The following is a 15,898-nucleotide window of genomic DNA, read 5'->3' as shown; positions in this document are numbered from 1 at the left end:
ACAAGTGCCCCCCCTGTTGGATATGTGTATTTACGAAAGTTTGTTTGATTGAGATTGGTGTCTTTTTTTGGTTTTGAAGATCGAGAAATGGGTTTTTATATATTTTGCAACCAAAAAAAAAAAAAAAAAAAAAGGAAAAGGAAAATAAAAACGATGATTTCTTTCGCACGAGTTTCCTTCTTTTTAAAAAGTTATTTAATCACCATATCAAAAGAAGATGACACAATACACAAAAAGAAGAGAATGAGAACTATACTTCTGATCTTGTTGCCATCAACTTTGATTCCAGCTTAATTTCAAATCCATCCTCAAAATACACTGAAACCGACCTTTACGCATACAAGCACTTCTTAAAAACAAAAATCTACTCGTGTACAAGAAAAGATACAATGTCAAAGTTTGTACCTACATCAATATTGTTAACAGCACCCAGCAACTTTGCAACTGAGGTTTCAAATCGATCAACCATTGCGGTTGTAGTTGCCACATTCCACAATCAAGCATTTTATGAATGTCTTATTTTATTGTTGATTTATTGTATGTTTACGTTTACATGTATCAATATTACTCAAAACCTTTGTCCCTTTAGTGATTGGAATTGGGTTTGGAAGTGCTTGTACGCCATCAAGAAGGTATTTGGCAAGTGGTGGAACAAACTCACAAGAAAAGGTTATGCTGCTGTTTCGAGTGGTGGTGGCGTTTATGATTTGGAAAAGTGTATTGATGATGGCAAGTGGGACAATGCATTTGTGAACCAAATGGAGGCTACAAAACCAGATAATGTACAACTTTGTGGATTAGAAAAGGAAAAGTCATTGACTGGTTTCTTTGGTGGTGAGTCTGCTACTGTCGATGATTACACTATTACTATTGCTATAACTATGAGCAAATCACAATCATCATCATTTTCATCATCATCAATGTATGTTGTAAGGTTGGTTATCAAGTGGATAGTGTTTTTGGCATGGTTGTGTGTGTTTTTTATTTGTCTGACGTACTTGTCAATTTGGGGTTGTATCATAGTATGTGAATGCTTTGATCAGCAACAAAAGGTTGTGGTTGTGGTTGTCATGTATATCCTGTTTGTTGTTTTGCATTTGGGTGCATTTTTTTATGAGATATTTATTGAGTCGTATTAGAAAGAGGAGATTGTGGAAACAGAATTAAGATGAAAAGAATCAAAAAGGAGAAAGATGTGAAAATGATGCAAAATTGAATAATTAAAGAAGGTTATGAAGCCCATATGTTTGAGAGTATATTCACAGTTTTGTTTTTTTTCTTTTTCTTTTTGTTTTTGCAGCCAACTGATGCAAAGAGAGCTGCAATTTGAGTTTTTTTTTTGTTGGAATATGTCGGTCGTTGTGAAGAAAAAGCTTGTGGTTGATTAACAATTTTGTCATACTGCTGCATTCGGAGAGGTTGGTAGTGGTGTCTATTTTGTACTGTCTTTGGTTTTTTTCTATTTTTTTACGTTTGTATCGTTGATGATGGTATTTTAATGGCATATTAGTTTATAATTTTGTTATTTTTGTTTTAACTGAGTACAAATTAAAATCCCATTTATTTACATACTGTTCTATGGAGATGTTTAGCTAAATACTACAATAGAAACTAATCACCCATAGGTGTGTGTTAGTGTGTGTGTGTGTAAACACTCTATTGACTCTTTCTATAGTACTTGAGTTGGTGATACTTGTCTATTTCTTCATCTTTATTAATAGATTGGGTGGGGTGGAAAAGAATAAACAAATAAACAAATAAACAAATGTTGTTATATGCAGTATAGCTAATATTAATACTTGTTTAATATCCGTGTCTGGGACTCATATGACGTGTTTGTGTTTTACTTATTATCACTACTACTGCTACTACTATGTAACTGATTTTGTTTTTGTATCTATAAATATATATATAAAAAAAAAACAACAACAACAATAAACAGTCTAACAGCAACACCACACAAAAACAGCAAGAAGGATGGGTTTATGGGTTTGTGGGTTTATGTATTGGATGACTTTGTGCCAATACGGCTGTGCGGCTTAGATCCTTTTTTTTTTCTTTCTGTCTCGTCGATGCTGCAGACACACAACAAACAGACACAGACAAAAATATGAGATGCATACAACCCACCCTCTATACACACCTTTGAGAATGCCCTTTTCATTAGGTGTTGTCAGGAGCATACTCCGATATTGTTAACCAGTGCATACTACGATAAAGCAGAAGATATATATATATATAGTCTAGAACTTATCGATATGACACTTGTGTTATTCAACCTATTTGCTTGTCTATCATTCAGCCAAGGTCGTGTATAATGACCCAATCAGACACAAGGAATATTTTTCAAGCAAATTACAAACACACGATGGTGCATAGAGTTGTTGTACACACACTCAGACACAAGAACAGAAAAAAAAAAAAATAAGAAACAAAGAACAAACAACAAACAATCAAGGAGAAACAACAATCAAACAAAAAAAAAAGAATTTGTTGTCTGTGTCTTGTTGTCCTCGTTCAACACAACACGCGCGAAACATTTAAAAAAAGTTTGAGAAAAAGCAAAAAGCAAAAAGAAGCAAAAGGCAGAAGAAGCAGAAGCGAAAAAAAAAAAATAATCAACAGGGGACGAAGATCAACGAGATCTTTTCATCAACGTTGTCGTCACGTTTTTTTTTTTTTAGGATAAACCATAAGATACCACCACAACAGAGTAGAATTACTTCAACCACTCGTTACAACATAGGGGCTACTACAAACCAGTACAACCACACTACACTAACACACTACATCAACACACCTTATACACACCTTATACACACCTTATACACACAATAGCACCATTTTTTTTTTTTTGGCATGTTTTTCCGAAGATTATCCCTACTGTACATTTTATTAGGAGCATTGGTGGTTGCTATAATCATATTCAATGTGCTGATACTATCTTCCAGTGGTGACTCATCATCATCATCTTTGATAAACACCCCTCTTTCTAACAAGGGTGGTGGTGCCAAATACTATACTGGTGGCAAATCTTCATTACAAGCCCATGTTGATAAAGTGGATAGTCAAGAATATATCGATGAAGTAATGAAGGAGTTGGAGGCAACTAAAAAGGAAGAAATCTTGTCGGATTTGAAACAATCAGTAGCCAAGAATGAAAAACCCAAAATTGTTCAAGAACTCAAAAATGAACTTCGAAGAAAATATATCGATGTTATTCAACAAACTTTAAAAGATGAAGTTCGAGAAGAACAAACTAGTGAATTCTTTAAACAAAATTCCATGTCTTATGCCTTGTTTGAACAATTGGTCAATACATATGCCAAGGAACATAAAGCTGATTTCAAACCAGCTGCATTTCTTGACATCCTCAAGAATGAAGTTCATGATTTCCCCCGGGATTTCGAAGTTAAAGTGGCAAAAGCTTGTGAACGGTTTTTTGACAAATCGAGCTATTATCAACATTTGATCAAAGATGTACTTGTTGCTAATAAACCCAATTGTGAACCATTTACTGATGATGAACGTGGTAAAAAGCTAAATCCAACCTATCAAAGAGATCAACGGATAATATCGGAAAAATATCTACGAGAATCCAATTTAAACATCCCCATTTCTAAATTCAAATGTCTACAAGAATCTCATGATAATCTAGTCAAGACATTGAAATCGTTGCCCGAACCACCAAGACAGTTTGTTTCAGGGTATGGTATAGTCATTAATGGTGGTGGTGGTATGATTGTTAGTGCTTTAACGGCAATTGCCAATTTACGTGATCGTGGCTCATCACTCCCAGTTGAATTAATCTTGGACACACCTGAAGAATACGATAAACAGATTTGTGAAGACTTGTTGCCAAATAAATTGAATGGTAAATGTGTTGTGATTCAAAATATTCTTGGCAAGGAAGTATTTGACATGGTTAGTGCTAAATTTGCTCGCAAGATTCTTGGGTTGATTGTATCATCATTTGATCACACCATTGCCCTAGATGCCGACAATTTCCCCATTAGAGATGTGGACAATTTGCTTTATACTGAGCCATACCTTTCAACAAAGATGATTTTGTGGCCTGATTTATGGGTGAAATTAACCAGTCCATTGTACTACAAGATTGCCAGAATTGAAAAGGGAGAACCCATACATCGATTTGGATTACCCAATGATGCAAAATTTGCCGATTATATCGTCAAGGATAAACAATCGGAAATCCATTTCCATGATTTTGCCAATTTACCAAGCACAATTTCAGTGGAAACTGGTCAAATGGTGTTCTCCAAACGTGAACATTTTCGCGCATTACTCTTGTCATTATACTACAATATCAATCTAAAACCATGGTATGAAACTTTGTTGTATCAAGGCGCTTATGGTGAAGGAGATCGCGAAACCATTGTTCCGGCATTACATGTCATGAATGAACGTTATCATTTACAAAATCAAAAATTACATCTTTGGGGCTATACTGCTGAAACTGGCAAATTTTCAGAAACAACATTGGGACAAACAGATCCTCGCGATAACCCGGAATTTTACTACGATTGGCAAAAATTCCTTTCAACAAAGCAACTAGACACGAGATTAAATCCATTCCAATCTGGTGGATACACTGACAGATTGATTGAACAATTTAAAGAATACAAGAAAAAAATTATTGCCGATAAAAAGATTGAAGATGAAGATACTGCTCATCGATTAATTGAATACAAGTTGCCAAAACTCCTATTTCTTCATTGTAATCACCCCAAGATTGACCCCGTCAAGAATGCTCAAGAGGGCGAATTTGGCACCTATTCAAGAAGAAACATTGGTCCCTTGGATCAAATCAAGCCCATCTTCAACAAGAGAGATTGGGAATTACGATTCCATTCCATTGCTAGATGGGTTGCCTGTGATGCCATCAAGAGCGCCGAGTTTTGGAAATCTTCCGCCAAGATTGATCAACAAACTGTATGTTTTAAAATCAACAAGTATATTGAGTTTTTGAAGAAGGATTCTTTTGATGCGACGTTTGAGTTTAAGAGTGAAGACGCGGAAAAGTTTTATGTTGGTGGTAAAGGTGCCGGTATTGGAGGCGACGCTGCTGCTGCTGCTGCCGGTGGTGGTGGTGGTAGTGGTGATGGAGCTCAAGAAGATGATGTCAAAGCTGTCGCTCAACAACAAGCACAACAACAGGCGGAGGCTGAAGCTAATGCAAAAGCTAAAGGTGAAGTGGATGATCCATTAAAGGAAGATGTCAAGGAGGATGATAAACCAATTGAGGATGGCGAAATTCATCAACCGCAGTAGTAGAGGCAATGCTGTAACATTAGCCAGGGGGGTAAAGTATATATATTTACAGAATATTAAATGTACATTCTATTAACCTATTCACTCATTGTCACTTTCAACATCAACATCATCATCATCATCATCATTATCGCTGCTGCTCTCTTGCGAGGTGTACTCTCCCTCCTCATCTTCCCCATCATGATTAACTTCTTCTACATTGATATTATACCCCCGACTTTGGAAAAAATTACCCATTTCTTCAACCTTCTCCATTGGCAAACTCGTAAACACAACCGAATGCGCCGCATCAAACAAGTTGATAAAGTATTTTTGCAACACATACTTGACATCATTGGCATCCAATTGTTCCAATTGAGTCAAGTACAGTTCAAGATAATTGGGTCCTCTTGCTTTGAACAAATTGTCAACAATTTTAGCACTAGCCGAATCATAACTTGATTCTTGAGCATTGGCCAATTCATTAACGATGCTAGCTACCGCATTCTCCAAACTCAATGCATCAATCGCCAACTCGCCACTAGCATACTTCTTCACTAGCTCCCTTGCTTCTATCCATGCTTGTTTGGCATCAGAAGCACGATAAAGTTGGAAACTTAAAAACCCAGTCTCGGTATTTTGCTTCATCGATACACCATAAGCTAAACCTGACCCTCTAATTGATCGCCAAAATGGACCTTCAATAGCACATAGGAACTCAATAGCCAACGCAATGCGGGCAACATCTTCATGCAAGTAGTCTGTTGGGATAGGTGTAACTGAGACCAAGTGAGTGGATTCAGTGGCTCTCATATCAATGAGAAACGCTTCATGATGGCATTTGGAGCCCAAGTCCGATTTGAATTGAAATGATCTTGGTAATTGACTAAATGGCACAATCGAAGATACAACTTTATCGATTGGGTTTTCTTGGGTTTCCTCCTTTAGTGAAATGAGCTTCTCCCATGAACTAACAGGTGCATCCAAACCCGATACATCACCAAGCACAATGATTTTGATATTATCCAACTGGAACAAATTCAGTTTAATCTCCTCCAAATCGCGTTTGATGGTATCAAATTCCCCATCATTGATCAATTGCAACAACTCCTTGAAAAAAATTTCGGTATTTATCGAATCCTGTTGTTTTCTCAATGACGAATCATTAAATAAATTTCTAAATTGTGATGAATACATCATTAATTCTCCATTCCGTTTCTTATCCGGTAATGACCCCAATATCTTTTCCAAAATCACTTTAATTCTCGCTTCTTCAAATTCAACAAAATTGATCAAATTGTAAATCCAATTGATGGCAGTGGCATATTTCTTCGACTCACATTTAACCAGCATTGAAATCAAATCCAAAAACTGATAATTGAACCCATTATCTAGTTGAAACTCAATTAAATCACGATTCAAATCAGCAACAACTTGCTCATAGGGCATATATTCGCCATGGGGCAATTTGATCGACATGGTGAAAATTTCCTCCATTATCGACATATATTTAAGCAAATGCGGTTGGATTTTTGTTGACGACATTACCAATTGAATGGTGATGAATTGGGATTTGAACGTTTCAAAATGCATGAAAAGAGGGAAATTTGATGGCGTATCTTGTATTAGCTTTTGATGGAATTCACCCGATTCAATGTACTGATTGGTGTGTACATTAACGATGCCTTTACTGTATCCTGCTTTGTATGACCTTGTCTTGATGAATGCAATTTTCGATGGATCGGGCTTTGCAAACACAACAAGCAATTCTTCAGGGATTGGTCTATCATTGAACTTGTGAGCTGCGGTTAATTTCTCTTTAGCTTGTTTCAATCCTTCAACACCCAATTTCGCCTTGATGTTCTTGTTAAACTCACGTTGTTGCTTCTTTACTTCATCATTCAATTTCCTTGATGGAGTTCCCAATACCGCTGCACATTTATTATCAACAAAATACTTCCTGATCAAATCACACCATTGATCAGATGTCCAAGTCAATAATTCATCATATTCATCAAGATTTTTCGCCCATTTGGCCAAATCATTGCCATCGGGTTTACCATAGATAAAATCAAGTATTGCTATATTTGAAAATGCAATGGGAGATTTCTCAGTTTGCGATATAAACTTCAATCGTTGTTGGTTGATAATTTGTCTCATGTATAGTAGATCAAACTCCTCCGGGTTAGTTTGCGATTTGATCAATTGTTTCAACTTGTTGACCAATTCATTCAATTTCCCCGTTGGTACACCATTGCACGTAAAATTCAATGCTGTTCGATAATAATCATCAGTATGATACTCTATTTCCGTAGCATATGGGTTATCAATCTCAACAAGATGCTTATTGAATAACGAGATGGCACTGTCGGTGAATGCAGCACCAACCATATCAACAGCAGTATTTGTGACAGGATCATCACCCAAAGGACCAATCCAAGACATCAATACCTCACCAGTAGACTCATCAGTCTCAGGAAACTCAACAACCTTGACAATATCTTCCGTCAAAGGTTCGTCGTGTTTTGAATCCACAAATGGTCTCTTGTGCTGCTGCCCCACTGGTGGCAACTCCTGCAACTCAGCATCAAAATCAGTCATAATCTGCAAAAGTTCATCTTGATCAATCGACCCAGTTATTATAACACACAAGTTATCCAGTCTATACATGGACTTGTGAAACTCCTTGATCTTGTCGTTGGTTAAATGACGCAATTCAGCCATCAATCCACCAGTTTCTGAAGAGTACCCCAGTTCAGGCGCGTACAAAATTTTCTGTAATTGGTTCGACGTTTCAAACCATGATTGACCTTGAATACCTTGCATTTCACTGAAAACGACACCTTTTTCCTTCCCATTGCCATCAACATGGTATACTTCAGTTAAACATGCTTCATCAGTCAATGTCGGGTTAAACAAATGATCCAAGTAGATTGGCAACAAGGTCTTGAACCCATCCCATCCTGCAGTTGTCAAAGTGTACACTGTTTGGTCAGTTGATGTCCATGCATTAGTTTGCGAGTAAAGTCGATTTCCCAAAGTGTCCAATAACCCTTTATACGGGTACTTCTTTGACCCCATAAAAATCAAATGCTCCAATGTATGCGGTGACCCAGAGTCATCACTTATTTCGGTGGCAACTGCAAAATATCCATTCACTACTGGTGACGGTTGGTTGATGTACGTCAATTGTAGTCCTGTTCGCTGTGATCTCCATTTGGTTATGTATGCGGGAGCATATTCCACTTCAAACGAAGTTTGTTTGACAAAGGGAGAGCTTATTCTTGTCATTGCAGATGTGACAAGCCTAGTGTATTGTGAAATGATGGCGGCCAGCTATGTATTTGCTATTCGAGTCCAAATGTTGAAAAATCCTGAAAAAAATTTACCCGAAAAAAAAATAAGAAACGGAAAAAAAAAAAGTTCCTTTTTTTGAAAAATTGCGCATTTAATACACTAACAACACTATACTCTATTTCATTTCCAGTTCAGCTTCTTTAAACATTTTGAACATATCACCCACATCCCTCTTCATTGTTCTTGTAAGCTCCACTAAATCCTCATCCAGTCGGTTGTACATAATACAATTGGCAAACATCAACATCACGTCTCTCTCTAGTTCTTTAATCAGCAGATACACAGGTGGTTCTTTTTTCGACTTAAGTGCTTTCATAATACCCTTCAAATCTTTTGGTTCGTAAATCATTTCATAATAGTTTGGCGCATCTTTTGGATTGACAGCTTGCAAAAACGGTGATGAGAAGCGATGCTCTTGAATGGAATTTAATAGATTGACGGCAATGTTTTGGAACCTCTTATGATGTTGAGCAGGTGCAGGTGAGCGAGATCTCGGTCTCTTGCGTGAAGATGAATCTGGTTTGGATCCAGGTGGAACAACTTCGACGGACTTTTCTTTGGGCTCTTGATTTTTAGGTGACTCCAGCGTGGGGGAGGAAACTTCGACGGTAGCTTCGTCGAGAAGCGGGGATGACTGTTCAATATTCTGCTCAGATATCTCATGTGCCGTGGTTGGCTCCTCATTTTGAGTGTCTGAAATTTCCTTAGTCTCCGAATCCCTTTTGTCCACGTCTGAAAGCACCACTTCCTGAAACGGCGAAGGACTCTTTGGTACAACTTGTTCTGCTTTGGATTTCACACCCTCTTGTAAAGGTTCAGTAGGCTCCTCTTTTGCTGCTTCCTCTTGCTCCACAATCTCTTGCTGCTCAGTGTCATCCTCCTTTGGAACCAGTTCCTGAATTTCCTTCTCAACAACATCTTCACTCTTCTCTTCATTCTGCATACTTGGTTCATGCGGCACATCAGACTCTTTGTCAACATCATCTGCGACAACTTCCTCGACGCTTTCTTTCTGTTCGATCTCTGCCGTCTGAGAAGTATCACCCTCTACTTGTGACAATTCCTCAATTTCGGGGCTTGCCAACTCCACACCTTCTTGAGCGGGAGTATCAACTTTGTCTTCCTCATTATCGCCAACTGACTGGTTAGGATCAGCAACTTCGTCCTCTTTCTTTTTCAGCGGCTCTGCCTCCTCTTTCTTTTTTAGCGGCTCTGCCTTCTCTTTATCTTCCTCCTCAGGTGCAGTTGCAATGGCGGGCTCAGCCGGCTCCTCATCCCTCACCTCTTCTGTAGTCTCTATAACCTCTTCACTTGCCTTTGCACTTTCTTGCTCCGATTTGTACAACAGCTTTGCGCCATTAAGTAAAAATTTTGAGTAACGAAATGTCGATGTAGCAACAATGTTCTTTAGATAATTTTCATACTTGTCCCCAACTTCAACCATCACCTGATCATTAACGACGCTCACAAATTTAAAGTACAAAGTCCTATTTATGATAAATGATAGTAGTTTGATATCAATGTAGGGAAAGTTTATCTCGTCATTTGGGAAATCCTGTGTATACTTGCGTGTGGTGTTGTTCAATTGAGTGATAAAGTCTTCAACTGGTATCGACGCCCTGTTGTCAGGTAGATCACCTTCATATTCGCTTATAAACTTGTTGATAACGGATCCCACTAGGATGATCAGTAGGTCTGGGTTGATCTTGACTTGCTCCGACATTCCTATTGGTATGTTGTTGTTGTTGTTGTCATTGTCAGTGATTGTTTTTTCTTGCTTTAGTTTTGGTATAAAAAGACCTCAACTTTTTGAATGAGGCATTCGATACAACTTCCGTTCAATGCCAGCTGGTGTCGAGTGAATAGAGTTGTATATCAGAGCCCATTCTACAGATGTTGTCTCTAGTAAAAGTCGTGTTATTATATATACAGATGTCGAGTCAAGCTGCACCAACGTCAATTAACCCGTACTAATAAGCCAGGATTCGTATTGAAGACTGACAGCTTTAGTCTCACTCAAAATGACTCTATTTCTGTCCTTGTTGCATTAATAAAGCACTAAAGATAAGTTAGTATTACATCATCAAACATCATCATCACAGTTTCAAATACATACTTTTGTTCTTGAAATCTTTGACCAACACGTTCACTATGCTTCAAAAACTTTTCCGAACATTTGGCAATACAGCTTGTCTCTTTTGAAGTCAAGTTATTGGATGTAAAGTCGTTAACGCAATCTTCGAAACATCTTGAGACCAAGTTTGAGTATAAGTTCATGAAATCCTTCATTTGCTTTTGTTCAACAATTTGTTGAAACTCTTGTTGTTCCTTGACATTTAACTGATCCATTATGTATCTTTGATTTAGCGTATGTGTATGTGGTGAGTATAAAGTTGTATGTTGTTGCAATGGCAAAAAAGGATTGGTCTTTAGCAATGATTGAAAAATTTTTTTTTTTCGTTTGGTCGTCGTGGAGTAGTACAGTATGTACAAAGATTAGCCATTGTGTGTAATGTATATACAAGTTCGACTTCTCTACGCTTTACAAAGACCTGGGGCTCTTGGAAATGGAACTGTGTCTCTAATATTGTCGTGTCCCGATAAGTAGGTCACAAACCTTTCCCAACCCATACCAAATCCACCGTGAGGAATGGTTCCACATTTCCGCAAAATGGTGTACCACTCCATATCATCTAGGTTCATTGTGTTGCTCTCCATAGACTCCAAAAGTGTGTCGTGGCCGTGTTCTCTCAAAGATCCACCAACAAGTTCACCAAACTGAGGCAACAACAAATCAAAGCATGCTACAGTTGGTTTATCTTCATTGAAAGTTAGCGACTTCCTCATGTAGAACGGCTTCATTGAAGTTGGATAGTCAGTAACAAAAACAGGACCATTCTCAGCCAATACCCTCTCGTGGTCCAAATTTAACGAGTCGCCAAAAGTTAGATTTATGCCTTTGCGCCTCAACTCATCAAGTGCTTCGACGTATGTCAAACGTCGCCAATCACCAAGAATGTGCCTCCACCTGGACTCTATAGTCTCTCTATCCAAGTACGTTCCCTCAAGATATTCTTCTTTCCTCTCTACTAGTCTACTTGTTGCATATTTGACCATTTCTTCTGTAAAGTTCAACAATGGCTCCAAATCATCCAAATACGAAATTTCTGCCTCCAACATCCAAAATTCACTCAAATGTCGGGAAGTTTTAGACTCTTCCGCACGAAAGCAAGGAGTCAATGTCCAAGCTCTATTAAGAGCCAATGCAATAGCCTCTAAATGCAACTGAGTGGACACTGTCAAACACGCTTTCTTTTCAAAAAATTCCTCAGACTGTTTGATCTCAAATGTCTCACCCGCTCCCTCGCAATCTGAGCTTGTAATAATTGGAGGACTCACTTTGGTAAAGCTATGGCTATTGAAAAAATCCATCATTTGAGATTCAAGAAATGATCGAAGTCTGTAAAATGACGCAATCGTTGAGGCTCTGTGCTTCAATGAAGGTAAAGTCCTTAAAAAAGACATCGATGTTGCCTTCTTTTGCAAAGGATAATCATCTGGCACCGTGCCTATGATTTCGTAGGCATGATTAGGGTCAGTTGGATCATACTTGAGCTCCGTCTCTTGACCTTTTCCCTTACTTATATTCCATTCGCCCTTGATGCAAACACTCTCACCAACTTGGAGTTTTGGTTGATTTTTGCCAAGTAAAACAACATTGATTATCTTTGAAGTTGTACCGTCCGATATATCTACAAACCCAACATTTTTCGAATTTCGTATACTCTTGACAAACCCACGCACTTCAAAAATTGATCCAATTTGTGGGGGATCCAATAACTGCTCTTTGACTGTGGGTGATAGAGCCCCTTTACTGTATAAACGTCGCCTTATCACATACGGCTTCAATCCAGCGGATATTGCTCTAATCATTGAGTAATTTATTCCTTTTTCCGTTTCGTTTGAAACGAATGCAGTAAACTTTTCCGCGAATGAAAAATGTACTTCCTGCTAAAAATAGTCTTGACACAATGAGGTACATATATATATATATATATATGGAAGGGGCCCACCACCACGTTCCCCCCCGTCAACTCGCTTCGAAAACCAGCTTTTTTTTTGCCTGGCTGTTAACTGCTGCTCTTATCCGTAATGCACTCACACCATTCACATAGTGGTGATTACATTTCGCATGCTCATGATCCTTTAGAACATATGGTCCAAAGCTACATTGATCGTGGTTTTGAGGTTCTTTGTCTCACAGAGCACATGCCAAGATTAGACCAGGCTTACCTATATCCAGAGGAAAAAGAAAAGGGCTACGGAATTAAAGAATTAGTGGATGATTTCAGCAAGTACTTGGTACACGCAAAGAAGGTGCAGTCAAAGTACCAAGATAAGATTAAAATCATTATCGGATTCGAGGTCGAGGGAATTGATGAGGCCCACGTGGGCTACTCCGCTGATATACTCCAGAACCCACTGATACAAATGAGCGTTGGGTCGGTGCATTACGTACATGGGATACCTATAGATTTTTCCAAAGAGTTATGGGTAAAGGCAAAAGCAGCAAGTAAAGGCGGTTTGACGAGATCTTTATACAAAGACTATTTCGAATTGGTGTCTAAGGTGATTGACTTAAAGCCACAAGTGATTGGTCATTTCGATTTAATTCGTCTCTGTCAACCTGAGGATGATTTCGATGAGTCAACAAACAAACTTACCAAAGATATAAGGATTCAAACTGACTGGCCCGAGGTTTGGGAAGTGATAATCTCCACTATTGAAAAAGCCGGTAGTTACGGCGCAATGTTTGAGCTCAATTCGGCAGCCATTAGAAAAGGCTGGGATTGTCCTTATCCAAAGAGTGACCTCGTGCAAGCTGTTATCGAGTATGGTGGTGGTCGATTTTGCCTATCTGATGATGCCCACTCAATAAACCAAATTGGTCTCAATTACAAAAAAACGCTACAATACCTCAAAGACCATGACGTTTCAAAATTATACCACCTTGATGTGAAAGATGGAGAGGTCGTTACAGTTGCCGATGATATAGAGGATATAGAGACATCTAAATTTTGGAGTGTGTAATAATAATCATAAATTGTAATCTAGTAAGATCTACCAAACATACAGTACGTAACAGCCTTTCTATCACACTTGACACATTTTTGATCAGGTTTCAAATTTGGTTGTTCGAATGGGATACATAATGATTTGGCTCCCATCGATGGAGCCTTTTCATCCACATCACCATCCTCACCATCATCATTCTTTGCCGATGAATCTTTAATGTCATCTTCACAATCAGCATCACCACACCATGGAGCTAAAATAACATTCTTTTTGTTCAAAGTTGGGACAAAATCCTTCCAATTTTCAACCAATACTCTATGTTCATCAAAATCTTTCCTGGCTTTACCCAACAAAGCGTCATGCATCTCGTCCAACAATTCTGGAATACGTTTTTCCAACTCGTCCAATTTGACAGTGTATTTTTGACCATCGTTTCTTCTAACGACAGTGACTTGCTTGGACTCCAAATCCTTAGGTCCAAATTCCAATCGAAGTGGAACACCCTTCAATTCCCAATCAGCAAACTTCCAACCTGGATTATAAGAGTCTCTGTAATCACCGGTGGCTTTAATACCAGCTTTCTTTAATCTATGTTCAATTTCTTCAGCACCATCATTGATTTGTTTTCTTTGGTCTTCACCTGTTTTGGCGGTGATTCCTACAGGGATAACAACAGCTTGAGTTTGGGCTACTCTTGGAGGTAAAACCAACCCTTTATTATCCGAGTGAGTCATAACCATAACACCGATTACTCTAGTGGACAATCCCCATGAGTTTTGATAAGCAAACAACCGTTCTTTATCAGCTCCGTCTGGATTTTCGACAGAAATGTTGAACATTTTCGAGAAATTCTGACCTAAATGATGCGAAGTACCACCTTGTATACCTCTACCAGTAGCTGCGATAAAACCTTCGACAGTGGTTGTATAATCACCACCCGCAAACTTTTCATTCTCAGTTTTTCTACCTTTGACAACTGGAACAGCCAACAACTCCTCATAAATAGCAGCATAGTAGTCCAATATTTGCAAAACTTCTTCAGCTGCTGACTCTTTTGTCAAATGGGCAGTGTGGCCCTCTTGCCATAAAAACTCTCTGGTTCTCAAGAATGGTTGAGGGTGCTTAAATTCCCAACGAACAACAGAATTCCATTGGTTCAACTTTAATGGCAAATCACGGTGTGACCTGATCCATTTTGCATAGTATGGGTACATTACTGTCTCAGATGTTGGTCTGATAGCAATGTGTTCGTCCAATTCAGAATTTCCGGCCTTGGTGACCCATGCCACTTCAGGAGCAAATCCTTCAATATGATCCTTTTCCTTCTCCAAAACTCTTTGCGAAACAAACATTGGAAAGTAAGCATTCTGAACTCCCAATGATCTAATCTTCTGGTTGAACCAATCTTGAATAGTTTCCCAAACGGCGTAGGAGTTTGGTCTGAGTATATAACAACCGGAAACATCGTAATAGTCCAACATTTCACTCTTTACCACTACTTGTGTATACCAGTTGGAAAAATCCTTTTCCTTGTCAATGGTAATACCGATCAATTTGGCATCTTCAATTTTTGCATCATCTTTCTTTGCTGGTGCTGGTTTCTTATCTTTCGAAGGGACTGTAGCGACTGGCTCTGCAGCAAAATCAGTCTCAACAAGTTCAATCCCTGTGGACTTCAAAAACTCTAAAACTATTTTTGCAGATAAACAAACAGCTTCGGTTTCAGTCGTCAACTTCAAGGTCTCATCTTTCTCTGCGGCACTGAGAATATTATTATCAAGAATGATTTTGATCTTCCCCGCCAAATTTTGAGACAAGTTGGCGATGGACACTTCTTTAGCGGAAGTCTTGAAAAATTCTTGCACAAGATCGTCCTTTGCTAATCTTGGTTCTTTGACATTAGCAGATTTGGCAATGGTTGGGGTGGGAGTGACTGTAGATTGAAGTGCAAAGACCAATACAGGAACTGGTGTCGCTGTTTTAGCGGTCTTTGGTTTGAATACCAATGTTTTGGTAGTTAATGCATTAGCACTCTCACCTGATACGGCTAATGATAAAGAAGCTAAGGACTGAGCTAAAGCCATGGTGTGCGCGTGTGTGTGTATGCTTTGTACAAAATGGGGTTGACTTCGAAGCCAGATTGATTCTTCGTAAGATTTTTCAAAATTTTTACTCTCTTTTTTTTTTTTTTTTT

The 15,898-nt window shown here is 38.5% G+C and overlaps 8 protein-coding genes across 8 annotated transcripts; 3 read left to right on the top strand and 5 right to left on the bottom strand. All coding sequences in view use genetic code 12, as the record gives it.

Annotated features, from left to right (window-relative positions):
• Window positions 1-389: 389 nt before the first annotated feature.
• Window positions 390-1,139, top strand: CPAR2_703890 (uncharacterized protein; the record flags this gene model as incomplete). Its single annotated transcript, XM_036812171.1, has 1 exon — window positions 390-1,139. The coding sequence occupies one exon, from the start codon at window positions 390-392 to the stop codon at window positions 1,137-1,139; it is 750 nt and encodes a 249-aa protein (XP_036668535.1).
• A 1,720-nt stretch (window positions 1,140-2,859) lies between these two features.
• MNN26 (Mnn26p) lies at window positions 2,860-5,292 on the top strand (the record flags this gene model as incomplete). The annotated part of the gene is made up of 1 exon (XM_036812170.1): window positions 2,860-5,292. One exon carries the CDS (start codon window positions 2,860-2,862, stop codon window positions 5,290-5,292), a length of 2,433 nt encoding a protein of 810 aa, XP_036668534.1.
• An 81-nt stretch (window positions 5,293-5,373) lies between these two features.
• Window positions 5,374-8,562, bottom strand: CPAR2_703870 (uncharacterized protein; the record flags this gene model as incomplete). The annotated part of the gene is made up of 1 exon (XM_036812169.1): window positions 5,374-8,562. The coding sequence occupies one exon, from the start codon at window positions 8,560-8,562 to the stop codon at window positions 5,374-5,376; it is 3,189 nt and encodes a 1,062-aa protein (XP_036668533.1).
• A 181-nt stretch (window positions 8,563-8,743) lies between these two features.
• CPAR2_703860 (uncharacterized protein) lies at window positions 8,744-10,351 on the bottom strand (the record flags this gene model as incomplete). The annotated part of the gene is made up of 1 exon (XM_036812168.1): window positions 8,744-10,351. One exon carries the CDS (start codon window positions 10,349-10,351, stop codon window positions 8,744-8,746), a length of 1,608 nt encoding a protein of 535 aa, XP_036668532.1.
• A 304-nt stretch (window positions 10,352-10,655) lies between these two features.
• On the bottom strand, window positions 10,656-10,977 carry TIM9 (protein transporter; the record flags this gene model as incomplete). Its single annotated transcript, XM_036812166.1, has 2 exons — window positions 10,656-10,686; window positions 10,745-10,977. The coding sequence occupies 2 exons, from the start codon at window positions 10,975-10,977 to the stop codon at window positions 10,656-10,658; spliced, it is 264 nt and encodes an 87-aa protein (XP_036668531.1).
• Window positions 10,978-11,163: 186 nt separating this feature from the next.
• On the bottom strand, window positions 11,164-12,561 carry CPAR2_703840 (asparagine--tRNA ligase; the record flags this gene model as incomplete). Its single annotated transcript, XM_036812165.1, has 1 exon — window positions 11,164-12,561. The coding sequence occupies one exon, from the start codon at window positions 12,559-12,561 to the stop codon at window positions 11,164-11,166; it is 1,398 nt and encodes a 465-aa protein (XP_036668530.1).
• A 219-nt stretch (window positions 12,562-12,780) lies between these two features.
• CPAR2_703830 (histidinol-phosphatase) lies at window positions 12,781-13,719 on the top strand (the record flags this gene model as incomplete). Its single annotated transcript, XM_036812164.1, has 1 exon — window positions 12,781-13,719. The coding sequence occupies one exon, from the start codon at window positions 12,781-12,783 to the stop codon at window positions 13,717-13,719; it is 939 nt and encodes a 312-aa protein (XP_036668529.1).
• Window positions 13,720-13,739: 20 nt separating this feature from the next.
• On the bottom strand, window positions 13,740-15,788 carry CPAR2_703820 (proline--tRNA ligase; the record flags this gene model as incomplete). The annotated part of the gene is made up of 1 exon (XM_036812163.1): window positions 13,740-15,788. The coding sequence occupies one exon, from the start codon at window positions 15,786-15,788 to the stop codon at window positions 13,740-13,742; it is 2,049 nt and encodes a 682-aa protein (XP_036668528.1).
• Window positions 15,789-15,898: the final 110 nt, after the last annotated feature.

The sequence above is a fragment of the Candida parapsilosis genome, contig 006110 (genome assembly GCF_000182765.1).
Source record: "Candida parapsilosis strain CDC317 annotated contig 006110".
Classification (NCBI taxonomy): Eukaryota; Fungi; Ascomycota; class Pichiomycetes; order Serinales; family Debaryomycetaceae; genus Lodderomyces; species Lodderomyces parapsilosis.
The sequence above is the reverse complement of the archived record's forward strand: the minus strand, read 5'-3'. Positions and strand labels throughout refer to the sequence as shown.